Source organism: Punica granatum, chromosome 4 (genome assembly GCF_007655135.1).
Source record: "Punica granatum isolate Tunisia-2019 chromosome 4, ASM765513v2, whole genome shotgun sequence".
In the NCBI taxonomy this organism is placed as follows: domain Eukaryota; kingdom Viridiplantae; phylum Streptophyta; class Magnoliopsida; order Myrtales; family Lythraceae; genus Punica; species Punica granatum.
Window position 1 is genome coordinate 3,039,617 of NC_045130.1, and position 27,678 is coordinate 3,067,294.

A 27,678-nucleotide genomic window follows, 5' to 3' on the forward strand; every position below is an offset into this window, starting at 1 on the left:
GCACGTGGTTTTCTTACTAGTTCTATTGAAATGTCAAGATAATCTCTATATTATCATCATCATCATCACAAGAAAATATCAAATTATTGTAATTTTAAATAAGCATGATTTATATACTTTATATTTTCATATTTTCTTTCTTTTTTCTTATTATTATGCTTCAGTTCTCAAATTATATCTACTTTTGTAACTTATATCTAATTCGTCAGATATCAATTCTCATCCGGACATAGCGATATATAGTCCAGATATATGATTTGGATTATATGGAGGAATAGTGGTGAAGATCATGTTAGAAATAGTATGATAAAAAATATTCAAGAAAGTCACGTTAACTTTTAAAAATTTTATGTAATCGAAATTTGTTTAATTTATTGCAAAAATGACATGTGCGCATATATTAAGTTCATGAGCCTTCCTTATAATTAAAAAAAATATAATAACAAAAATTTTTCTTAATATTCTATAACAAAAAGTAGATAATCTTTCACCTAAAACCACATGATACCTATGATCTAAAACTACTTCATTTCTTTTTTTTTCAATCCGTAAGCTTGCGATCTAAGATTTCTATTGTTTAAGTAAATAATGAATAATTAATTAATTTCTAAAAGATGATCTTTCGGGAGTACGAAAGAATTTTGTACAGATGAAATACGCAAGAAAGAGACTCTTTATTTGTATGGGAACATCCGACACAAATGTAGATATGTAGATATAAACAGACAATGCCCATGAAGTCGACCAAAACAAAGAAACTAATAACTGAATACCAGGAAACACACATTAATCTTAGCTAAAGCCCTTGCCAGGCAATGCAAGAAAAAACAATAGAAACTACGGAGATACAGGCACATGAGGAAGTGTATTTCCGAAATCCACGACAGAAGGATACTAAGCCGATTGTCCGAAATAATCAAACGGTAACTTATTCTCTTCTTGGAAAGTAGTAATGAAGAACTACTTCTTCGAGGTAAGCAGAACCTTACTGATCACGGCCTCAAGATTAACGTAAGATGAGCCCAAAGGAGCCGTGTTAGCTTCTTTAGCCGCCTTCATCCACTCCAAGGCTTTGTTTCTCATCTTCTTCCCTTTCTCCCCCTCCATCATCTCCCTCACTAGCCCTTCCACTTCATCCCTCTTAACGTCACTGCTGATCTGCATCCCTATCCCCCACTCCGTGCAGCTGTACCTGCAGTTCGTCTGCTGCTCCGCATAGAATGGCCAGCAGATCATCGGCACGCCTGCACACATGCTCTCTAGTGTCGAGTTCCACCCATTGTGGGTCAGGAATGCCCCTATCGCGGGGTGGTTGAGCACTTCCTCCTGGGGGATCCAGCTCATCAGTAAACCCCTTCCTTTAGTCGAGCTAACAAAATCCGGCGGCAGAACGGCCGACTTGCCATATATGAGGTCAGGGCGGATCACCCACAAGAAGCTCTTGTTGCTATTGGCGAGCCCCCATGCGAACTCAACCAGGTGCTCAGCTGACATGACCGTTATGCTCCCAAAGTTCACTAAAATGACAGAATTGGGTGCCTTGGTGTCAAGCCACTCGAAGCAGCCTCGATCTTCCTTCCACAGGTTGGATCCTATGGATTTCAGCTCGGGGTCGGGGACCTGCTCTAGGAGGTGCTGAAGGGGTCCGATCGCGTACAATGGAGGAAGCATGGTCCTGAGTGCCTCTATCACATTGTGCTCAAACTCCTCCACAGTGTGAAGGATAATTGCAGTGGCTTCCTTGTTCCTCTCAGCCTCAAGCACGAAAAAGTTTAGCATGATATCATCGGGGTCCGTGGTTCGAATAAAGCTCGGCATGTCCTTCAAGCGCATAACTTTCGAACCAGGAATCCAATCCAAAAGGGTGTCCAAGCAGACATTTGTTAGGAAATTGGGATCTACGTACATGAGAAGGCACAACAAATTAGGACAATCACATATCAAACCATATCACTGGGCTTTTAAAAGGTAGGGGAAAAAAGGTCATGCCTACGGCGAGTTGACGTCCAAGCAGAATTTATTTAGTTTCAGCTCATAATAAATTGAGACTTTCATTGTCTTGCAATAAATATATACAGAAATTCTCTTCAATACTAACATACAACAAAAGTAAGCATCAATTGAGAAAAAGGTGTTTACGAAGTAGAGCACACTCTCGTCTTGTCAACCAAGAGATTGCAGGTTGAATTCTCGTTGTGAAACTATCTGTAATCCTTTATTAACTATATTAAAATTTATATTTCTTTGTATTAAGCCTTTGTGTCTCCCTTTTAACTTAAAAAAATAAAAAGCGTCAATTTCTGACTAAGAAAAGATGAACCTCCTATTGCATACAAGATGAACGGCTAATCTATGTAATCTTGAAAAGAGAGAATTATGTAAATCGTTGGCTCTTTTTTCTGGGAGAAAGAAGGAATTAGTGTTAGTCCATAGATTGTGCATACTAGTGGTTTTATGACAGAGAAACAGTACAAGAAACACTACGAGGTAATTAAAAAAAAAAAAAGCAAAAAACTAAAATTGAGGTGGTAAACGTAAATCGGTACTCTATATACGTACCTTTGAATGGAACAATGCCCTTTTCAATCAAATGCTTGTAATGCATGTAGCCCAAGAGCCCACAAGCACTTGCTGTCCAAAGAATCAGCTTTGGCACCCCAATCTCGTCCGCTGCCTCCAGCGTGAACGTCATCACCCCGTCCGGGACTATGCAACTCACCGGAGGGATCTCACCTTTAGAAGCCATGGTATTCAATTTTAAGAGCAACTCCCTAAAGTACGGCAAGCAATTCTTGTTGATGGAGTCGCACAGGGAGGGGACATCTTGCGTGGCATTGGCATCAGAGGGAGGGAGGCCATCAGGGATGGTCTCGAACCGGAAGCTCGGGAGGCCATTGAGGAAGTCGGGCCCCCTGGATTTGAGGAGGCGGCGATGGTTGTACTCTGTATTCACGAATGTTATGTGGAAGCCTCGGTGGTGGAGCAGCTTTGCCAAGTTAAGCAACGGGGTCACGTGGCCCTGGGTCGGGTATGGAACGACGACTGCATGGGGCTTGTTCCCGAGAGAGCCCATTTTTCCTACTGTCGTGGGGGGATGGAACTCAAACTCAGGAGCTAGATCGACCCCGTCGCAATGGAAGTGGGATGATTATCAGAGAGCTAGTGAGCGATGTTGTGGGAGAAATCCAATTTCCTTGTACATTTATAGGCCAGCCCCGGGAACTCAGAGGACCCTGGGAAAACGTTTTTCACGATCAAATGCAATATATACATATATTTGGTCAGGTAGGTTTGAGGTTAAGTCAGCTTCTCTTATTTGTTGAATTATTTCAATTATTTTTTGGGTAGGAAATTATTTCTTTTTCTTTTTTTTTGGGTGAGGATAATTATTTCATTTTAAACTTAGAAACTGCACAGCTCCATTCTTTTTTCTTTTCTTTTTTTATAAATAAGGTTTATCATTAATATAGTAGATGGCTGCAAAAGCCTTCTAAAGACATTGCAACTATTATGAGAATGAACATACTAAGTAATTTTTATAGTGAAAAAGTATAAAATTATGCCTTGAAATTGAAAGGTCGTGAGAAATAATATGTATAAGTTAGTTTTTCTATTAAAACGAATAAAAAGATGCCACGTTATTGAAACGATGTGATGTTTAGTAACATTCGTATTATTTGAGTAAAGGGTAAAAAAATAATATTATTAATTTACCAAGGGCAAAAAGGAAAAAAAAAGTTGGAGAAACGCTTTGGGAATGGTCGTACTTTAGAAAAGATGTATAAAGTTTAACTCGGCTAAAGTAATATATGATAAATATGCAAGGCAACGAATGTAGAGAATGAGCAATGAGAATCGAAAGTGTGTGAAAAAAAATCATATTAACAGAGTACACCAAAAGTGTGCAAGTAAAATGTACGAAAAGAAATGTAAAAATTCACAAAGGATAAGATATTTTTTGGAAGAAAAATTGAGGAACATGAAGTTTTGGAAACAACCACATTATTCATAGCGATAAGACAATGAATGTATGAACCTGTTTGAATAATAGATATTCAAAATGAACATATGGTGCACGAAATTTTGGAACTATAAGTCGTTATGAATTAATAATCGAACAAACATATCTATGATGAATGACTAACTCATTTGAGAAAGATGCAAGGCAATAAAACGTCCAAAAGTCATGAGAGTATAGAGGTATTTTTGGAATATTAAAAATTTGATAAACTTGTCATACTTTTATATATATAGTAGAGATATATATTCCATATAATTGAAAATAGTTTCTTATATATGTATCTAATATATATAATTGATCCTCGGATGAATGAAAACGATTGAAATGGTAAAATTTTTACAAGCACTACAAGTGGTTGGATCGCATCTAATTCAGCAGTTCAAGATGATTAATTACCCAAAAAAACAAAGTTCAAGATGTCTAGTTGGTTGAGTCTAATCATCACATATATTCAAGGATTTCTTTTTTATTTTATGATGTGGGTAATAAATCTCAACACCGTCCTCATGCGGTAGTACTTGGGCCTAGCATAGTGCATACCCATACGAATGGCAATTTTCTTTCATACCATATAAAATTTCTACGGGTTTATTATTGGTCTCATCTACATCTAACTCAAAATATTATGCTAATAAGTTGGCGATACAAATCCTTTTATATAATTAGGATTTCTTTCTATTTTTTCAATTAATGTGAAACTATAATTTCCAACAAAAAAGTAAATGTTGAAAGTGTAATCTAAAATTTTTAAAATGTAAAATTTTCTCGTGCATGCATCTCGTGGGAGTTGCTGTATAAGCAAAATGTATATTTTCCCAACGCCTGAAGATGTCCAAGTGATTCCCAGATCAGAACACGTGCATTGGTACGCATTCCCATGTTGTGGGTTGCTGGAAATTAGGTTTCTTCTATAAGAACTCATAGTAATGACGCGAGAAAGGGGGGTTGGTGTATGTTGCAGCATCGGGTATGGCCCTCGACTCTGAATTAAGATGTCTTGCATTAGATTTTCAAGAGTGGATGTGGAACTCTTGTACCTGTATTTCCCCTTTCTTATCTTCTACTAGACATATGAGCCTCATTTAAAAAAATAATAATTAATTCAGCAAATGCTTATATATATATATATATATATATATATTCTATAAAGAGCCAACACTATCCTATGCCAATAAGTTCATTCATCCATTTGCTGCCATCATTTCCTCATGGCAATTCAATTTCTTCCGTAAGGACAGGGCACCAACCTCACACCACAGAGATCACGTTGAATCTTGTCAATACTAATATTGAACAAGGAATCTATAAATTAATAGGTAACATTACTTAATATATGAGTTCCCAGCGGTTCCAGGATATAGTATTTTAGGAGAAATAATGTACTCTGTCAAATATGGATTAAATATATGTGATGTGTCGTGCTCAAGCTGCCATAGTTAATATAGTGCAGAATGTTGTTTATATCGAGCTGAACCACAGAACCTGCAAGTAATGGCCTCAGCATCGTTCTTATAGTACAACATGCAACAATTCACATAACAATCAATCTTCTGTTTAACCAATCCTAGCTTCGTCACAATCTTTTTCACCTCATAATAATTTTTCGGTATTGTGCAAGACAAAAATTATTTCCCACGCCAGCTTCAAGACCTCATCAATAGCATCATGAGGCAAATTTCAGTCACTTTTTATGCCCATTAATCTAACAGCAGATAACAAAGCGGAATGAAACGTGCATCTTGGATATAATGGTTTGTTGTAGTGGTTGAGAATATCATAAAATCATCTAGCATCTACATTAGCAGGGGCGAAGCCAGGATTTCTGTCGAGGGTGGGCAAAAATATTATAATAAATATAATTTTGGGGTAAAATTTTAAAATTCAAAGTTCAAGGAGGGCAAAAATGTTACAATAAACATACTTTTGGGATAAAATTTTAAAAAATTTAATGTTCAGGGGGGCAATTGCCTCCCCTGCTTATATGTTGGCTCCGATCCTCCTCATCATTACTCCCATCAATATTGATATCTTCAGCATTCTCTTGGAGCTCAGTGCCAAATTCCTGCCTAGTTGCATCATATACCATTTCATCAACTCTTCGTAGCGAATCATCAAAGTTATGTTGTGCCGTATGAACATGAGGTCTAACCGCCCCGTGATCAGTCCAATACTAATAATTAGGTTTAAACCACCACTTCAATTAATGCACATTCACTTCTAAATCTGAGCTCATATAACCTTGCCTTTGGCATTTCACACAAGGACATCTGATTGTGCCCTCATTCTGAAATAGTCTCAACTTCTTTGCATGTTATATAAATTCATTAACCCCATCAATGAACTCTTCATTAAAGCCCCCACGCGTAAAACCAGTCATATTATACATCCATAATTTATGCGGAGGAATATCTATAATCTACATTTAATTGCAAATGAGTACAAGATATCCGCCAAAAAAGATCAGTATAACCAACCCATTATAGTATGTAATGACACTTTTACGAGTATATACAACACATACATGCGAATGGGCATATAGCTAGAACTTGGAGAAGCTATATATGACACAAAATCAACAATTTTCAAACTTAAAAAGAGACACTTACCTCAAGAAAGAAAGTCCGGGACGATGAAGGATGGGTGAAATTTCAGATCTCTTGAAAATCTCGAGCATTTGAGGTGCTTTGGAGTTAGGAACGACCGGAATCGCCAAAACCGAGACCCTTCTGTGTTTTTTTGCCTTTGTTCTGTAAAATGGAGTCAGTTCGCGATCTAAGTTAAAGTAAAACCTTTTAGACGGAATAGAGGCGGAAACATCTGTTCCAACTTATAGACGGACATAGAGACAGAATATTTCGTCTCAACATCCGTCGATTTTGAGACGGAACTTTGGTTGAAAAATCCTGCCCCTAAACTTTATATAAATAATTTCGTTCATATTTTCCGTCTCTATGTGTTTGGACGGATTTTTCCATATGTAATTTCGTCTCTATTACTTCCATTCATATTCCATCTTAAATTCCATCTCTATTATGAGCGGAAAATATTCCGTCTCAATGTCCATCTATAAAACAGTTTTCTCGTAGTGTATATTATAGTTATAAAATTATAGTAAATAATTTAATTACTTGAATAAGTGTCATTTCATATATAATTTTACTTGAATTATTCAGGCCAAATGTTATCTCTGATGGGAAACCCCGGTCGGGAAGTGTGGCAGAACACAATCTTCCCTCAACAGAAATTTTATGGATGCATACTAATTGTAGTCACCAGAAGTCACACTCAATTATTTGTGAAATTTGCAATCGTTTATTTCTTAAATCTAATCTAATTTCTTTTGAGACGGAACATTCTGTCCTTATTCAAGAACTGACTATTCTGTCCCAAGTCCATTCCTAAGAGGAGAACAGAAAAATTCGATCCCAACTTGAATAGAGACGGAATGTGTTCACCCTAACTTAGGAACAATTTTTAGTGTTTTTAGGGTATTATCTTAGGTTTACGATCAGATTAGGAATGAACATTGCGTTTGGTAATGAAGCTAAATTTGATTTAATTAAATTTAATTTGATTTGAAAAGATGAAGACAAATGTAATTGAGAAAATTATGTGAGAGAATTTTAAGAAGAAGATTAAAAAAAGTAATGATTGTGTTGTTAAATTGAGGAAAAAATTTGAAATTAATGAAAAAGTGTTGATTAGTTAAAAGAATTTACTATTAAAAATTAATTTTAATAATATATAAGAAAAAATAAGTGAGAGAATTTGAAGAAAAAGATTTTTTTTTTAAAAAGGTAATAATTGTGTTGTTGAATTGAAGGAAAAGTAAAGTAAAGTTAAGTTAAGTTAAATTTGATTTTGTTAACAAACATATCATTTAATCCTTCTTTTAGTTCGGACAGGCTTGGAAATGGAATGGAAATTTCGATCTCTACTTAGGGATGGAATTGGGACGAGGTATTTTCAATTTTGAGAGGGAAAAATGATAAAATTGTCCTAGAATTTAATGACTCCATCAAGTATCCAAAAAGCTCCCAAGTATTTCTTAAGGGGCCAATCCAACTCGAACTTGATTAGTCAAGGTTCAATGAGTTTTCGGATATCACGGTAAAAAAAAAAAAAAGATTCCAAGTATTTGGAAGTCTTTCAAGGTGGATTTTTCTCATGAGCACAATGAAACCTGAAAATGCTATCCTTAATACTATCCTTAGCCAGAGCATTGAAACCCGAAAAATCCCCGATCGGATCAATGCGATGTTTCAGGAGAAAGCATCAGCGATCTCGGGTTGATGCACTTGGACTACTGGGCTGAATGTGGCCACGTCGTCACGAGCCCCATGAGATGAGGCCTAATGAGAAACCAGGAGGCTGAAAAATAGATTGTGATTGTAGTTCTGCTGGCGCATGTGCTGAGAAGATCTAAGTAGTTCCATGCATAAATTTCGACTTGTGGGATATTTCATAACCCTTAATCACATAGGTGACCCATGAATGTTTAATGTCTTCTATTTTGAATAAGATTCCGTGATTTTTTTTATCCAATATCTTTGAATAAGATTCCATGATAAACATGGAGAGGATTTGCTAACTTATGAGATCTTGAAAACAACTTTTTTTCTTTTTTTTTCTTGTAGGTGATTAGACGTTACATGAATCTAACTCATTGGGATGTCTTGGACATTGGCAGACTAATAAATTCATGAACCATATTATGTGTGCTATAACGAAGTGCTCTATAAACAAATGGCAGATAATATGTATACATTGGGTTCAGGAAATCATGCCATGGGTCGCCGATGCCTTTACACAGGGATCGTGCACTGAGACTCATGAGAGGTGACCGGGTCAAACATGCGGGTAGAAGTACCTAATTACCATTTCACTAGCCAGAAACCTAACTGTCGTATGAATTATAATTAATCTAAGGGATGGAGGAACAAAAGGAAAGGAAATCCGATAATCCGAGGATATTAATTGATGGAGTTCGAGAAGGAATCTGTATGGCACCCCGGTCAGGTCAGGGGGACCGGTAACGATATCTATCATGCTCTGGAAAATTCCCGTGAAGAATGAAGAAAACCAACAAATTTAATGAATACCTGGGAACGTGCATAATCAATCTTACTTAAAAAAAGCCCATGCCAGGCAATTAACACAAGCAAAAACAATAGAAACTGGACAATGATGGATCAAAAAGCAGATAGAAGCACAAGAGGAAGTGTACATAGGAAATCTATGAGAAGAAGGGCATCTAAGCCCATCGCCCGAAATAATTTAGCATAACTTAATTCTCTTCTTGATCGAAAAGTAGTAAATGTAGAACTACTTCCTCGACGCAAGCAGCACCTTATTAATCACGGCCTCAAGATTAATGTAAGATGAGCCAGAAGGAGCCGTGTTAGCTTCTTTAGCCTTCTTCTTCCACTCCAAGGCTTTGTTTCTCATCATGTTCCCTTTCTCCCCTTCCATCATCTCCCTCACGAGTCCTTCCACTTCATCCCTCTTAACGTCACTGCTGATCTGCATCCCTATCCCCCACTCCGTGCAGCTGTACCTGCAGTTCGTCTGCTGCTCCGCATAGAATGGCCAACCGATCATCGGCACCCCCGCACACATGCTCTCTAGTGTCGAGTTCCGCCCATTGTGGGTCAGGAAGGCCCCGATCGCTGGGTGGTTGAGCACTTCCTCCTGGGGGATCCAGTTCATCAGTAAACCCCTTCCTTTAGTCGAGCTCACAAAATCTGGTGGCAGAACGGCTGACTTGCCATATATGAGGTCAGGCTGGATCACCCACAAAAAGTTCTGGTTGCTATTGGCGATCCCCCACGCCAGCTCAACCAGGTGCTCGGATGACATCACGGTTATGCTCCTAAAGTTCACTAATATGACGGAATTGGGTGCCTTGGTGTCGAGCCACTGGAAGCAGCCTCGATCTTCCTTCCACAGGTTGGATCCTATGGATTTCAGCTCGGGGTCGGGGACCTGCTCTAGGAGGTGCTGAAGGGGTCCAATCACGTACAATGGAGGAAGCATGGTCCTAAGTGCCTCTATCACGTTGTGCTCAAACTCCTCCACTGTGTGAAGGATAATTGCAGTCGCTTGCTTGTTTCTCTCAGCCTCAAGCACGAAAAAGTTCAACATGATGTCATCTGGGTCCATGGTTCGAATAAAGCTCGGCATGTCCTTTAAGCGCATAACCTTGGAACCAGGAATCCAATCCAAAAGGGTGTCCAAGCATCCATTTGTTAGGAATTTGGCGTCTACGTACATGGGAAAGCACGACTAATTAGAACGATCACATATCAAACTATCTTTGGGCTTTCAATAGGTAGGAAAATTTAATTAATTTCTCACCCGGGGAAAAAGAAAAAAAAATCAAACACGTACGGCCTTAGTTGCAAAGTACACGAAACAGTACGAAGTAATAAAAAATAAATAAAGACGGTAGTAAACGTAAAACAATACTATATATTTATGCATGCATATATCCATACCTTTGAATGGTACAATGCCCTTTTCAATCAAATGCTTGTAATGCATGTAGCCCAAGAGCCCACAAGCGCTTGCTGTCCAAAGAATCAGCTTTGGCACCCGGATCTCGTCTGCCGCCTCCAGCGTGAACGTCATCACTCCGTCCGGTACTATGCAACTCACCGGAGGGATCTCACCTTTAGAAGCCATAGTGTTCAATTTTAAGAGCAACTCCCTAAAGTACGGCAAGCAATTCTTGTTGATGGAGTCACATAGGGAGGGGATATCCTGCCTGGCATTGGCATCTGAGGGAGGGAAGCCATCAGGGATGGTCTCAAACCGAAAGCTAGGGAGACCCTTCAGGAAGTCGGGTTCCCCGGAGTTGAGGAGGCGGCAGTGGTTATACTCTGTATTCACGAATGTTATGTGGAAACCCCGGTGGTATAGCAGCTTTGCCAAGTTAAGCAACGGGGTCATGTGGCCCTGAATCGGGTATGGAACGACGACTGCATGGGGCTTGTTCCCATGAGAGCCCATTTTTCCTACTGTCGTGGGAGGATGGAACTCAAACTCGGGAGCTATAGATCAAACCCAGTCATAATGGAAGTGGGATGAATATTATAGAGCTAGCGAGCGATGTTGGCGGAGAAATCCAATTTCCTTGTCCATTTTATAGGCCAGTCCCAGGAACGATCAGAAGTCAGTGGACCCTGGGAAAACGTTTTCCACGATGAAATGCCATATATTCATATATTTGTTACGTTTCTTTTTTTTGGATAAGTGTTGATTCTATCGTTCCATTCAAAATCAATATTTACAATAAGCATGTACAACACTCATCCTAGGCCCAACAAAACGGGCATGAAACTAAATCACTCATTGAGCACGCAGACCCAAAATCGAAGCCAAAATAGATTTAGTATATCTATATTGGAAATTCGGCAAAATCTCAAGCCTAACTTTAACTAACACATTTTTCACCAACTGCGAGACAGAAAGACATTCCTCCTTAAAAACTCTGGAATTTCTCTCAAACCAGATAGTGTAAACATATTGAGACCAGAGAAGCTTGAAGATAATAACGTGTAGGCTTTTATCGTTAAGGCTAAGGACCCAACTGGATGTGGAGTTCCAATCGACACCATCCCTATTCAGCCCCATTCTAGCCAAGATATTCCTCCAAATGCTAACTGTAATATGACAAGAAAATAAGAGATGGTCCCTGGTTCCAGTTGCCATTCCACAAAACTCACAATCTGCAGTTATATTGGTGTTATGGCGCATCGCTTTTTCTTCTTGTAGCTAACTTGTTTTGCCAATTCAACCAACATATGAAAGCAACACGTGGAATACAACCGTGGAACCAGATTGATTTGTTCATTCGACCTTCGGTCCACTCCCTTTCAATGACTTCCACGCACTTGCAGTAGAGAAATTTCCCGTGCTGGAAGGAGTCCATACTACAGAATCAACCTCAGCATGCTGAAGCTGTTTTACTATTGACGATATTTGTTAGGTTTCATGTTTTGAGTCAGCTTCTCTTTTTTGTTGAATTAATTCGATTAATTTTTAGGTTAGGAAATTTTTTCTTTTTTCTTTTTTTTTTGAAGTGAGGATAGTTATTTCATTTTAAACTTTGAAACTGCACTGCTCCATTCTAGAAGTTTTAAAATATATAATTTTCTCGTGCACGCATCTCGTGGGAGCTGCTCTATGAGCAAATTGTATATTGCCCAACTCCATGAAGAAGTACAAGTGATTCCCAGATCCAAACAGAACACGTGCATTTGTCCGCTTTGCCATGGTGTGGTTTGCTGGAAATTAGGTTTCTTTTATAACAAGAACTCATGGTACTTACTACAACTTAAATTTTCCTTTTCTTGGGCGTGCAAGAAAGGGATAGACAAAGTAATGACGTGAGATCAAAGAGGATATAGCACAGTGGCGCACGCCTTCGCATGTTCCTCTGACAATCAAGTTGTTGCAAGTTCGATACTTAGTGGGATTATCCGTGACCTTTTATCAGCTATTATGATTTATATTTCATTGTATTACGCACATGGGCATTTTCCTTTTTTCAATGTGATCCCTAGTATCCGGAATTCCAATTTGGATCCAACTAATCCAATCGAACCGGGTTAACCCACTAAGGGGTAAAACTCTCACAGCGTGAATTTTCTATATTCACAAGAACTCGAACTCAAGATCTTACTAAAGCGGAACAAACGTTGAACCGCTTAAACTAAACCACGTTGGTTTCTTTTCCTTTTCTTATCTTCTAGTTCTACTAGACGCAAGAGTGTCATTTAATTTGTCAAATGCTTCCATATATTCCATAAACGGCCAACACTATATGATATGCTATTAAGTTCATTCATTCGTTTATTGCGACTCATTCATCCGCGGCAATTCAATTATTATTATTATTATTATTATGTTAAGGACAGGACACAAACCATACAACGGAGATCACGTTGAATTTTGTAGTCAATACTAATATTGAACAAGGAATCCATAAGTTGATACGTAACATTAATTAATATATGAGTTATCCTCGGTTCCAGGATATAGTATTTTAAGAGAAATAATGTACTCTGTGAAATATGGATGAGATATATGTAATGTATCCTGATCAAGCAGCCGGGGGACTGACCCTTCGTCTGCATAAATTAGGCTAATCAGTTGAATGGCCTGTTTCATGTGGGAGGGGATTGATGAAAAACACAAAGCAGGTGCCGATCGTTTCTGCGCTTTTTTTTTATGAGCATTTCTGCGCTCATTTTATTATGTTACAGTTATATAAGTATATTAAATAATGTAATTACTCAAATAAGGGCCATTTCATATATAATTATACCATGCATATGAATTATTCCGACCAAATGTTATATCCTCTGGGAATTACGTCATCGGAAGGAGTAGCAGAACAATCTTCCCTCAACTGATATTATTTGGATGGATCTTGATTGTAGTCGCCAGAAGTCGCACTCAATTATTTGTAAACTTGGCAATCTTTTTCTTTTCTAAAATTAATTATTTTTTGGGACATACTATTCAGCCCTCGGACAAGAACGAAATATTCCGTCCCCAGTTTTTCCCATAGAGAAGGATGGAAATTATCATCCAAGTTTAGAGACGAATTAGAGAGGAAACGTGTTATCCTAGACTGACGAGGTATTTTTTAGACGGAGTGTTCTTTTGCACCAAATCCGTCTATGTATGTTCTTGCTAATTTGGGGCATCCAATGTCCAGCCAAAATCGAAATTCCACAAGATGAAAAGTCTACAAATTGCAGACCTCGAGGGAGAAAGATTGCGAAAGTGACAAAATGGTCCTTGGAATTTAATAACCCCCATTAAATATCCAAACAGCTCCCAAGTGTTTGGAATTCTTTCAAGGCGGATTTTTCTCAGAAGCTCAATATATTAAACCTGAAAATGCTATCCTTAGTACTATCCTTAGCCTGAGCAATGAAAACCCGAACCACCCCTGACCGGATCAATGTGATGTTGGAGAAAGCAGCGATCTCAAGTCGATGAACTTGGACTTCAGAGAAACCAGGAGGCTGACAAATTGATTGTGATCGGTACATTATGCCACTACAATAATAGTGTCTCACAAAGACGGTTTTTTCCGTCTATAAAGTTAAGACAAATTTTTCAGTCTCAAATTTCCGTCTCATCCTTGATTGAGATCGAAATTTCCTTCTCATTATTTTGAGACGAAACTTTTTGAGACAGGCCCGTTGAGACGGACTATCCCATCTCTATATCATGTAGAGACGGAGTTTCCTGTCTCAATTGTTGTCCCTACATAAATTTTTGTAGTGTGCTGTCGCATGGGCCAAGTGGGTCTAAGTAGTTCCATGCATACATTTCGACTTGTGTGACATTTCATAACCCTCAATCACAGGTGACCCATGAATGTCTAATATTTTGGATCCAACATAAGCCCCGACCTCTCACATGCCGGGACCGTTGATCCAATACCTTTGAATAAGATCCCGTGATCATAATCCCTAGGAAACTTAAATATGGAGAATTTGCTAACTTATGAGATCTTGAAAACGCCTTTTTTTTAAGCTGATTAGTTCTATGAACCATATAATGTGTGCCAACAAAATGGTTTATAAATTGGGTTCAGGAAATCGTGCCATGGGTGGCCGATGCTAATTTACACAAGGAGCGTGCACTAAGACTGAGAGGTGGCCAGGTCAAACATGCGGGTAGAAGTACCTAATTACCATTTCACTAGCAGAAACATAACTGTCGGGTGAATTGTTAAATTAATCCAAGGGAAACTAAAAGGAAGGAAATTCAAGAATCCGAGGATATTAATTGATGGAGTTCGAGAAGGAATCTGTATGGCATCCCGGTCAGGTCAGGGAGCTGGTAATGTTCACGCTCTAAAAAATGCCAATGAAGCATGAAGAAAACCAAGAAATACAATAAGAAGTGATAACCTGGGAACGAGCATAATCAAATATTAGTTAAAAGCCCATGCCAGGCAATACAAGCAAAAACAACATATAGAAACTGACCCAAACAACAGGACATTCAAGGATCATAAAGGAGATAGAGGTACAAGAGGAAGCGTATATCGGAAATTCATGATAGAAGGGCAACTAAGCCCGTCGCCCGAAATAATTAACCGCGACTTATTTTCTTCTTGATCGAAAAGTAGTAATGAATAACTACTTCCCTGACGTAACCAGCACCTTATTGATCACGGCCTCAAGATTAACGTAAGATGAGCCCGAAGGAGCCGTGTTAGCTTCTTTAGCCTTCTTCTTCCACTCCAAGGCTTTGTTTCTCATCTTCTTCCCTTTCTCCCCCTCCATCATCTCCCTCACTAGCCCTTCCACTTCATCCCTCTTAACATCACTGCTGATCTGCATTCCTATCCCCCACTCCGTGCAGCTGTACCTGCAGTTCGTCTGCTGCTCCGCATAGAATGGCCAGCAGATCATCGGCACGCCTGCACACATGCTCTCTAGTGTCGAGTTCCACCCGTTATGGGTCAGGAATGCTGCGATTGACAGGTGGTTGATCACTTCCTCCTGGGGGATCCAGCTCATCAGTAAACCCCTTCCTTTAGTCGAGCTCACAAAATCCGGTGGCAGAACGGCTGACTTGCCATAAATGAGGTCAGGCCGGATCACCCACAAGAAGTTCTGGTTGCTATTGGCGAGCCCCCATGCGAACTCAACCAGGTGCTCGGCTGACATGACCGTTATGCTCCCAAAGTTTACTAAAATGACAGAATTGGGTGCCTTGGTGTCAAGCCACTCAAAGCAGCCTCGATCTTCCTTCCACAAGTTTGAGCCTATGGATTTCAGCTCGGGGTCAGGGACCTGCTCTAGGAGGTGCTGAAGGGGTCCGATCGCGTACAATGGAGGAAGCATGGTCCTAAGTGCCTTTATCACATTCTGCTCAAACTCCTCCACCGTGTGAAGGATAATTGCAGTGGCTTGCTTGTTTCTCTCAGCCTCAAGCACGAAAAAGTTTAGCATGATATCATCAGGGTCCGTGGTTCGAATAAAGCTCGGCATGTCCTTCAAGCGCATAACTTTCGAACCAGGAATCCAATCCAGAAGGGTGTCCAAGCAGCCATTTGTTAGGAAATTGGCATCTACGTACATAAGAAAGGACAACAAATTAGAACAATCACATATCATACTATATCATTGGGCTTTTAAAAGGTAGTGGAAATTAATTAATTTCTCACCCGCGGAAAAAAGAAAAGAAAATCAAACACGTAAGGTCTTAGTTAAGCAAAGTACAAGAAACAGACCAAAGTAATTAAAAAAAGGGAAAAAAAATAATGAGAAGGTAAACTTAAACAATAATATATATGCATGCATGACATATCCGTACCTTTTAATGGAACGATGCCCTTTTCCATCAAATGCTTGTAATGCATGTAGCCCAACAGCCCACAAGCGCTTGCTGTCCAAAGAATCAGCTTTGGCACTCCGATCTCGTCCGCTGCCTCCAGCGTGAATGTCATCACCCCGTCCGGGACTATGCAACTCACAGGAGGGATCTCACCTTTAGAAGCCATGGTGTTCAATTTCAAGAGCAATTCCCTAAAGTACGGCAAGCAGTTCTTGTTGATGGAGTCGCATAGGGAGGGGACATCCTGCGTGGTGTTGGCATCAGAGGGAGGGAGGCCATCAGGGATGGTCTCGAACCGAAAGCTCGGGAGGCCCTTCAGGAAGTCGGGGCCTCTGGAGTTGAGGAGGCGGCGGTGGTTGTACTCTGTATTCACGAATGTTATGTGGAACCCCCGGTGGTGGAGCAGCTTTGCCAAGTTAAGCAATGGGGTCACGTGGCCCTGCGTCGGGTATGGAACGACGACTGCATGGGGCTTGTTCCCGAGAGAGCCCATTTTTCCTACTGTCGTGAGAGGATGGAACTCAAACTCGGGAGCTAGCTAGATCGATCCCCGTCGCAATGGAAGTGGGATGATTATCAGAGAGCTAGTGAGCGATGTTGTGGGAGAAATCCAATTTCCTTGTACATTTATAGGGCAGCCCCGGGAACTCAGAGGACCCTGGGAAAACGTTTTGCACGATCAAATGCATTATATACATATATATTTGGTCAGGTAGGTCTGACAGTTGAGTGAGATTCCATTTTATTCAATTATTTCAATAATTGTTTTCGAGAAAGGAATTATTTCATTTCAAACTTAATAACAGCACGGCTCCAATCCGGAGGCTGGTGACCCATTCATAATGGCAGCTTCGAACGAAATAAATTCGTTGGTCCTGCATTTTATGTTGATAATTATACATAGCACACACGACGAGATATGTAAGGGAGCTAGCAGGTTGAAGGAGAGGGCCCAGAGCCGCTGTCTGTCAGCATCGGGATTAAGAGTGGCTGTCGATATGAATTCTGTTTTGATAACCTAAAACATCGACAGGGGGAATCGGAAGGTAATCAGGGGCGCGCCTCGATATCAGTCGGTGGTCTCATCCGAGATAGAGATCTTTCCAAATATTCGGGCAAGTGTTAATATAAATGTTACTAGTGATAGTTTAACAACATGTCAGAATAAAGCTTTTATTATTATTTGGAGCTCATTTTCTCCGATCAAGATCCGTGGGGCTCTCTTCATTAATTAATAATCCGAAACTACACTAATTACAGGGATTCATTGTTGATTAGAGTGCCGAACCCGAGAAGACCCAGTAAACAAGAATCGAATACCAAAATCGAGCACGGGTGCTCAAAATGAAGATGGGATCTGTCTCTGAGTCATTTTCTAACTTTCTTATGCAAATGCCTCGTCCCCCAAAATCTATCTTCTACAGCTTTGCTCATGAAGGTCCAAATGGTATCAATCGAAGAGGCAGAATCCTCATGAAGAGCTTGATTACGAGCTCTCCAAACAAAGTACAAATAAGCAAGCCAAGCCAATTTCATAGTGATAGTATTGTAAATGGATATAAATTAAGATTGGTATAATTTTATCTCTTATTTAGACAATCTAGTTTGAATTTGAATTTTTTTTCTAAGTAACTTGAATTAGTTGTTGATGGTGTAAAATATATTTATCTATTCTATATATAAAAGTACGATGAGTTTCTCCAATTTTTATTATTTCAAAAATATATTTGTACTCCTAACTTTTCATTATTTCCTTTTAGATTCGTTACTTTTGGTTGCACACTTTCATAATTTTTATAGTCAGATTCTTTATATTTTCATCATTTTTTGACCTTTTTTCATCTCACATCCATTTCAGAGTTAATCCTTATTACAGGTACATGTCTTATTTTTTTTATACCGGTTTATAATTTCAAAATTTTGATGTATCATATGTTTGTTATCCAGTGATTTCATCACAACCTTTGTTTCTTGGACCCTTTCATGCTTTCAACGGCAAAAATAAAAGTATGAGCTGTTCTCCAATTATTCTTCCTATTTTGCCCTTATTTAATAATGACAATACAAATTTGCTCCTTTACATAATTAACAAAATTAAAATAATTCTTAAAATCATTGTACCTTTTAGTAAATGTCTGTTCATTCAAATAATAAATGGAAAACAACTTTTCCAAACAATATTTTAAAAGACCCTTGTATCCCCTATGGCTTAATGAAATACATACATCACTTAATTTTTTATTTTTATTAGAAAATTATATCTTATTTAGTATAATGAAAAACTATAAAGATCCGATCGGAAAAATAAAGAGAAAGTTATAATTTAATAAAAAGATAAATTTGATGGTTAAATTAGTATAGATAAATTTAATCATTAAATACTATTTTATATTTGGTGAAATAATCTTTTGGTGAAATAATGTAATTGCTAAAGGGATGTGACTATTCAAAGAGTTGCATTTGTTTATGCTATATATACATTTCAGTTTTCAAATAGATATATGAAAAATCGTTTGAATTCCCTTCTCCCTATAAAGCTTTTTTCATTGATAGTTTCATTATGAAGTCTCAAAAAATTGTCGATGTTGTTGCCCAAAAATGTCAATGGTCGTGTTCTTATATTTCAAAAGATAAGACATCTCTTATAAAATATCTATTTTGCTTATAATTCATAAATTCTTTATGAGTCTTTAGTGGATAATATTTACGTATAATTTTTAAGTAATTCTTTATCTATCTTTCTCCATAAATTTTACTATTTTTTATGATATCATAAGTTTTCCTATCTATTTAGAGATATTATTTGATTGACTTTTAAATTTTTCTTTCTAATTTTTTCTTCGTACTCTTGCTCATATTTTTATGGAAGCAAGAAATTGAGCGGCAGGGGTATTTGGCCAGCAACCACACCCGCCGACAACCTTGCCAGGGGTGGTGGTGCCATTCGACGAACCACCACTAGCCGAGTCTGATTTTCTTTCTAGAATTTATTGATTTTAGGTTTAAATTTTGAAACAAAAAAAATCAAAATATTGGAAAGGCTTTATTAAAATATTAACAAATATTATGTTCCGTTTATACAAAAATAAATGTTTAGGTTAACAAAGAAAAAATGTTTCAATTGTTTTTATCTTTTTTTTGCACTTATTCCGAATGAAAATTGAGAAGAAATTAAAATTATATCTTATTTACAAATAAAATAAGATTAGCAATAATCATTATTCACTTTCGAGGTAATTTTTATAAAGAGTTAGAATTATAACCAATTAGACAATTTTTTTATATTTTTCTTTTCTCTCATTTTTCTTTAACAGTATTCACTCTTTTTGCTCTTAATTATCATGATTTAATTCTTGCATTCGACTTAGACATTTTATATTAATTAATTATTGCTCAAGTTTTATTTGTGCTTATTTTAAAGTTTATTATATGTGCAATACAACATGAATATTAACTTACTAATGTACTTAATATGAATGTTTATTGCAATTTCTTTCGATTAAACATTAGAATTAAAAAAAATTATCTTTCTTTGTTTCAATTAACTACTTCGAAATTCCAACAAATATATAATAGTTTTGGAAATGTGCAATATTAAAAGATGATACCTTGATTCTTATATTAACCTTAATTTTTAAAAGGAAAAATAACTTGATTCTAGCAAAGGAATTGAATAATTATTTATAATTATTGATATTATAAATTATGTTACATCTAAATAAAAAATTGTCAATATACATTAATGATATTACGTAGTTCATATTTATTGATTTGGTATCTTCAAATCAACCAATAAGATTATTAATGATGTTAGATAATTAATTATATATTTTTAGATGAAATTTAAGTTTTATATATTTTCTAGCATTTTATAAAATTATATCTTACCACTTAATCAAGAAACTTTTCACGTGCAACATATGTGTATATTTACTAATATGTATATATGTATGTATGTATATCTTAATTCGACTTTGTAGATTTTCAGCGTTCTTTTTCTTATCTATTATGGATTTTTTTCCTTTAAAAAATATAGATTTATTAGCTTTTAGTTTATATTGAATTATTTTGATTAGATTTTTTCTTTTTTTCTTTTTTTCTTTTTTTCTTTTTTTTTTTGGGAAAGCCTCAAGAATTCAGTTCATACATTGCATAAAATTAGTTGATTGGATTTCATTTTTTTTCTTATTAATGTAGCATTAATTTTCATTGTTAAAAATTCAAAGAGGGAATCAAGCGATCGATCGCAAATTTAGGTACACAAAAATATATATGTGTGTAAAAGTTTTTCAGCAGACAAATGGAAGGCTTTCATAAGCTCTTATTGCAAGAGTCATATTAATAAATTATATGCCGATAGTTTCTTATGTATCTAATCATTGGTGCTTAGATAAATGAAAACGATTGAAATTGAATGCTATCGGTGTAATGAAAGTTTATATATTTTTTACTTTTTTTATTTTTTTTTCTTGTGCATGCAACTCGTGGGAACTGCTATATATATAAGCAAAATACATTATATATAAGATAGTGATTACAGGTCCCTCCTTGGGTCCTGGTGGCCTGGTGGCGAGTGGTGATTTTTTCCCACTCCTATCTCTCTCTTTTTTTTCACTTTTAAATTGTCATTTTTTTAATTTCTCCCTTTCTTTTTCATAATTTCAAATCCAATCCGAATAAGATATCACATTGCCCGTTCGACTTTTTATGACAAATGATCCGATCATTAAAGTTGGATCACTTATTTCTACAAAAAAAAAATGTGTTTAACTTTTAAAATTTCCAAATTTTTAAAATATTTCCCCCTTTTCCATTTTCCAAATCCAATCCGAATACGAAATCAGATAATATGATCAAATCGTCATGTCAAATGATCCGATCGTTACAGTAAGACCACTTATTTCCAAAAAAAATATTTCTTTCTAATTTTTATTTTGAAAAATTAGAAGAAATTTCATATTAAAAATACTATATAAAGACGCAATATTTTTTTTCAAATTTTAAATTTTGAGTGGAGAACATTTTCCCTCTCTTAGTATATTATTACATTGAAAAGAAAGATATGGCCGAACTCCTAAATGAAGTTCAACTGATTCCCGGGCCCATACCCAACACATGCATTTGTAAGTATTGCCTCGTTATGATTCGTTGGAAATTAGGTTTCTTCTATGACAAGAACTCATATAGAGTACGTACTACAACTGCTCAACGGGGTCAGGTATCGCATCGCCCTCGACTCCATATCAAGAGGACTTCCATTGGATTCTCATAAATTTTCGTGTTGGTATTCTTTTTTCTTTTCCTATCTTCTACTAGACCCATTAATCTTCTTTATTAAAAAAAATTGATATTTCATAAAGGATCATCACTATCCATGCTAATAAGTTGATTCATTCGTTTGTTACAATTCAATTGATAGTCCCTTGCAGCACATGCGAAGGATAAAATAATGAAAAAATTTCTTCATAAGGACAGGACACCAATCACACCACAGTGATCACGTTGAATTTAGTCAATGCTAATATTGGACAAGGAATCTATAAATTAATACACGTAACGTTAATTAATATATGAATTCAAGTTCTAGGAGATAGTAGATCTGGAGAAATGTACCCCGTGAAACATGGATGAAATATATGTGTTATGTTATGTGTCCTGCTGAAGCAGCCATGAACACTCAAAATTCGCACATTTCGAATATACGGGGCGGGCTGCATATGCGCATTTCCGATGCTTCTTTCTTCCTAAATTTTTTCTTGAAATGTAATCATAGGGAATTATAGAAATTTGAGAAAAAAATATAGATTTTTTTTTTGAGTAGGACGATCCTTCGCCTGCATATAAATTATGTTAATTAGTTGAATGGCAAGTTTCACGTTTTGGATGGGATTGATGATATAAACAAAGAGGATGTCGAAGTAATTCACGCGAATAATTTAATTTTATATTACATAAAGTTATACAAGTATATTAAGTACGTTAATTACTTATAAACGTGCCATTCGGTATCTAGATTTTACCAATTATATAGACATACTAATTTTCCGATCAAGTGTTATTTCTGTATATATAGTCTAAGAAAACTTCTATCCTCTGTTGTTTTTTCCCGTTCTTGCTCACTCGTAGTCCTGCAGAGTTCCAGTCTTATAGAGGACTTTCATTCAATTATCATCCTCATTGACAATAATATAATGACTTTTTTGTGTCATATTTTCTATACGGGAAATTATTTTTGCCTTAATACCGACGACTGGACGGCATATTCTTCGTGAGCCGGGATAAAGAAATTAGCCTATTTCAAGTTGGATTTTTTTTTCCCCTTTCTAAGAAGCACGATGAAATCTGAAAATGCTCTAATCACGTGTAGCAATGAAACCTGAAATCATTAGTACCTCAAAAGCACACTTAGCCCAATGGCTGAAACCCGAAACAAACCCGAACCGATCAATGAACCATGTCGGCGAAAGTAGCGCTCTCGGGCCAATGCATTCGGTTTGCTGGGATACATGGGACTGCTTCGTCACGAGCCCCGTGAGATGACGCCCAACCCCAATGAGGAAACCAGAAGGCCCAATAATTGATTGCGACTGATGATTGTTGTTACATGCTGGCCCATGGGCTCTATATGGTTCAATGGAGACAAAACCAAACATGGATTATAACAGACACTTCATCATAATAGTCGATCAAACTCTTTTTTTTATTTTTTGGTTGACCACTCGATCAAATTCGTTTTGGTGATTTGGATCATAGGCATTCGGCAAAAAAAAAAAGAAAATTGGATCATAGGCGTCGGAGCAAATATATATATATATATATAGAGAGAAAAATAATTGAATCGTAGGTGATTTCCATGCATGTCTTCTATTTTTAGATGGAACATAAGCCCGTACATTTAGTGGCCGTTGGTCCAATAAGTTCGAGTAAGATCCCGTGATAATCTCTAAGAAAATTAGATATTTAAAATTTGAATCGATTAACATATGAATATAACTCCATGAGATTGACTCAGGTTCTGGCAGAAACATAAGTTCATGATTGTATTTACTAACGAAATGGTGTATATACACGCGATGGATGAAATGTAGAAACTGGGATCGTGCTACGCGTCTCTGGCGCTTTTTACACAAGGGTGGTGCACTGAGAGGTAGCCGGATCAAATAGGGCAGGGAGTAGATACTTCCGGCCGTTCACACCAACAGCATTATAGCTCGCGCCAGTGGTTGGATCCTTCAGCAGCTCCCCAGCGTAGCCCGGGTATGCCCCCTTACCATAGGACCCGGCACAGGCTGAGGCTGCCTCGAGCGGCAGCGCCCCGGCCTCACCAACAAAGTACCCGCCCCCAAATGGGTTGGTCACAGCTCCGGCGAGGAGGCTTGCCACGTTGATCACCATTCCATCGGCCCCTACATTGCCATTCGGGGCCCCAAGCGGCTCCACCTGGGGACCGTATATGGGCTGGTGGAAAGGCCATGCGCACTGGCCGGGGCACTGCGTCGCTGAATTCCCTACCCAAACGAACGCCGCTGAGTCTCCGCCGTGGAAACCACAGCTACCCATACAGAAGTCCTCTACCGCCACGTCATCTGACGTCATCACGAGGGCCAGTCCGTGGGGCCCGGAGTTGACCTTCTGGGCCAACTTGGCCACCTGGGCCCGGGTCAGGAGCCTCCCCATCGAGCAGCCCTCGTCCATCAACTGCTTCCCGAGAGTCACACGTGCCTCTCTTTTCGCGGCTTCCCTGAGGTAGGCTTGGACCATGCCCCACCATTTAGCAACGGACGGGACATTACTAGAAGGCACGTTATCAGTCCCCGATTTTTGCGCGTTCAATGAGACGAGAAAATCAGAGATGATCGATTTCTGGGCCGGGGTGAATTTCCCGTACCAGAGGATGGAGACGGCGAGGTCGCCTTCGAGGAGAACACCATGGTGGTACTTGAGCGACACTTTGGGCGGTTCGTACAGCGACATTAACTTCCGGGAATGGGCTAATGAGCTCAACTGGATTATCATCAGAAAAAGGAGAAGCAGTGACAGTTTCTGGACAGAAATTGTTCCTAATGACATCGTTTGAAGGTAATCGTTTAGAGGTGATTAGATTGATTGTGTGTGTTGGAGAGTAAGGAGGATATGTTATATATATACGAAAGGGAAAGTGAATGCATTACTAGTGAAGGTAGCAGGTGGGAGCTTCTTAGGAAGTTCCTCCTAGGTTTAGATTATTATAGATCTAATCAAAAGGATTAATTATACCAAAGAAAAATCTTCACGAGAACTTAGGATTAGTGGATAAGAAGAAAATGTGTGCCGCCCTTGGAGGATCGCTTCCATTCTAATCAATCACGTTACATTAGAGCCAAGAATTCCAACTACGTACTTTCGACATAGCTTAATTTGAGGTGATGAATTAGTCATCCCGTGACACTTTTTTATTAAAGATTGTGTTACGCTTTGAAACTTATCCATGCGAAAAAGTAAAAGCGAATACATATGATGTTTTATAAGCGAATATTGAGACTGTCTCCCTTAAGTGATAAACACAAAACTCGAAAGCCAAGTGGGATTTTATTGGTACATAAGTCTTGATGTAAATCTCTTTTGTAGTAATTTTTTTTTATTAAATCGTGGAATATTTTCAATTCATTAAGTAAAATGAACCTTATTAGTTATATTTATACACTCTTCGATTCTTTTATAATATTATTTTTCCGGTATGCACGACTTGATATTGTTTTGTAGCATTCTTTTTTTTTTTGGTGAGCTCTTTGGTATCTAAAAATTTAATGGGTCTTGATCAATTCAGTTCAAGTTAAGATGTTTATGGTAAAAAAATTCCAATGTGAATTTTCTCTATTTATAATATTAGAATCCGTAATTTTATTTTAAAAAATAAATACCGAATTACTCGAATGTTGAAACCAACCCATGTTGGTTGTAGCATTCTTTACTTGAATGCTACAACCCACGTTGATTGTAGCACTCCTAGGCTTGGTTTGGAAGTGTTGTTGCTAATGTAGGAGTACTAAAACAAAATTGATGAAAAATAAGTGTTGATTTCAGAATAAATTAAAGTGTTTGGAAAAAAAAACTGTTGAAAATACGAAAGATAATTATTAATACTCGAAACATAATAAGTAGAAGCAAATTTCATAACTACCTATTAACCTACTTGAAAAAATCACATTTGCAACGGCAATTTTGACACAAATCATAGTTTCAAAATCTCTAATCAAATACCAAATATGCTTAAAATTATAAGGAAAAGTGATTATACAACCTCTCATAACACTCTCAAACGAACTTTTAATTTACATGGAGAGAGTGACAAGATATATACCATTTTTAATTTAAGTAATCAAAAGATTAAGTAAAGCAATTCTAGGAGATTATTACCCCTTATCCCAAATATCGGCCCATCAATTTAATTAAAGTAGATTGCTTTGCTGGTTATAGCATCGATTCTCGGCCCGCATAAGTAAATAACTCAATTAAATTGCATGGGCGGGGGTAGGAGCGCACGTGTTAGAGGGGAGTTTCCTTGGCAGTTCTTTGCACTAGAAATTTTTTCGCTTCCTTTCATGCAGTTATATATACATTCACACATAACACTCTAAACAAGAAGCCTATCGTCATAAATCCGTCAGATTAATTCCTTAATTATCTTTTCTCATGCCTTAGCCAAGCACTAATCGAGGCGAACGGGGTGTTTCTAAAATTCAAAATGTTTGTCACTGACAAGATATTATATATCGTTTCGCCAGCAAATGCTTGGCTGTTCTGTGAAGTAAGTTAATCCAGTGATAAGGTACACGAGGGAGGGAGTAATTACTAATTAAACAAAAGAAAATTCGGGAATCCGATGATGTTAATTTATGGAGTTCGAGATGGAATCCGTATGGCATCCCCGTCCGAGGGGTCAGGAGGGTGGGTGAACGTTCGTGCTCTGTACTGCATTGGGGCTTTTTATGCTTCAAGCAGAGTACAGACTTCAGTTCGGTTCAGTGAATTTGGCCTCTTCTCATTGTCGGATTGGATCCCAAAGCCATTGGCTTAATTGCCAGTCCGTCATGGGATGCAGTAAAGCGCCATGCTTCTCTCCATCGTTTTCCTTCTTTTTGGTTCATAATGTATCCCTTCTCTTACTATTTCTTTTCCAAAGATTAATTTGATCAGTAAATGAGGTAGGCCCCCAGTGGACTAATTAAAGGTACATACATACAAATATAATGTGTTCCCACCAAGCTTGAACTCTCCTCGGAGTCGTCGGGCCGCGAGATTATTCCCGTGAATCCCCTAAACGGAACGTATGATCAATCTACTCTTGACTTAAATAAATAATGCGTTTTTCTCTGTCGATCCAGTATATATCATTCGTAGACGCGAGAAGAAAAGAAGTACGACCCATTGAAATCAAGATATACGACTGTTAAGTGCGGAAGTTGCATTCCTCTACCTGCTAATTGTTCGATACCTCTTTTTTTGTTTTTTTGGTGAAAATTCCGATAGCTCTCCACTGATATGTATGAACAGTGTAAAAGAAGTAAAAGAGTAGAAAAATTTTCATTATGAGTCGTAACTTTGTTGGCAAGTTATCATGTACGGAGCCTTAATTCACCAGCTCTAACACAGCTGGTTGGCTCTTAATTCGCTTTATCTCCCACCTCTCGATGTTAGCATATAAATCGAGAAGTCGGGGCATCCCAAGAAGAGATTTTTTGCTTCTCCTAATTTTTCTCGTGCATTCATTATCTTTTTTTTTTTTTGGCTGAACTGCATTCATTAATTACATGAGTACGTTAATATATATTTGATTTTTTATGATAATTAATTAAGATAAAGGATTGAGTTAGTCTACCGGGAAAAAAAAAAGATTTTGTTTATAAGTGAAAAAAAAGGGGGATTTGGTTATGATTCGGATGGTGCCGCTCTAGTTCGTCTGCGTGATTATTCACGCAAGAGAAAAAAATAATTGTTGCATTAAAATGATTGTATTATACACATCAAACGAAAAATCAACATAAAATAATTATTATATGTGTCGATACCCAAATACTATCTATGATCACTTCATTTGGTCGTTAATTATAATAATGTCTTGATTCAACCCCATATTATTTTTCCAAAAGAAAAAAAAAATTATCATAGAAGTTTATAATTAGTTAATTAGTTTATTATTAAGTTTTTGGTAACTAGTTGGAAAAAACACCTTCATTAAGATCCTAACTCAATTCATCTTCTCAACCTCATCTATGCAGTTGGCATCCTGCTACTTACATCTTATA

At 37.4% G+C, this 27,678-nt stretch overlaps 4 protein-coding genes across 4 annotated transcripts; all 4 read right to left on the reverse strand.

Moving 5' to 3' along the window:
- Positions 1-655: 655 nt before the first annotated feature.
- Positions 656-3,170, reverse strand: LOC116202823 (7-deoxyloganetin glucosyltransferase-like). The gene is made up of 2 exons (XM_031534445.1): positions 2,560-3,170; positions 656-1,898 (listed from the first exon to the last, which is right to left on the reverse strand). Exons 1-2 carry the CDS (start codon positions 3,071-3,073, stop codon positions 961-963), a joined length of 1,452 nt encoding a protein of 483 aa, XP_031390305.1. The 5' UTR covers positions 3,074-3,170; the 3' UTR covers positions 656-960.
- A 5,941-nt stretch (positions 3,171-9,111) lies between these two features.
- Positions 9,112-11,141, reverse strand: LOC116202899 (7-deoxyloganetin glucosyltransferase-like). The gene is made up of 2 exons (XM_031534535.1): positions 10,519-11,141; positions 9,112-10,284 (listed from the first exon to the last, which is right to left on the reverse strand). The coding sequence occupies exons 1-2, from the start codon at positions 11,030-11,032 to the stop codon at positions 9,347-9,349; spliced, it is 1,452 nt and encodes a 483-aa protein (XP_031390395.1). The 5' UTR covers positions 11,033-11,141; the 3' UTR covers positions 9,112-9,346.
- A 3,806-nt stretch (positions 11,142-14,947) lies between these two features.
- LOC116202844 (7-deoxyloganetin glucosyltransferase-like) lies at positions 14,948-16,987 on the reverse strand. Its single transcript, XM_031534472.1, has 2 exons — positions 16,373-16,987; positions 14,948-16,127 (listed from the first exon to the last, which is right to left on the reverse strand). The coding sequence occupies exons 1-2, from the start codon at positions 16,884-16,886 to the stop codon at positions 15,190-15,192; spliced, it is 1,452 nt and encodes a 483-aa protein (XP_031390332.1). The 5' UTR covers positions 16,887-16,987; the 3' UTR covers positions 14,948-15,189.
- A 6,330-nt stretch (positions 16,988-23,317) lies between these two features.
- LOC116202843 (protein PHOSPHATE-INDUCED 1-like) lies at positions 23,318-24,522 on the reverse strand. The gene has a single exon (XM_031534471.1). The coding sequence runs from the start codon at positions 24,461-24,463 to the stop codon at positions 23,516-23,518; it is 948 nt and encodes a 315-aa protein (XP_031390331.1). The 5' UTR covers positions 24,464-24,522; the 3' UTR covers positions 23,318-23,515.
- Between the last annotated feature and the right edge of the window lie 3,156 nt (positions 24,523-27,678).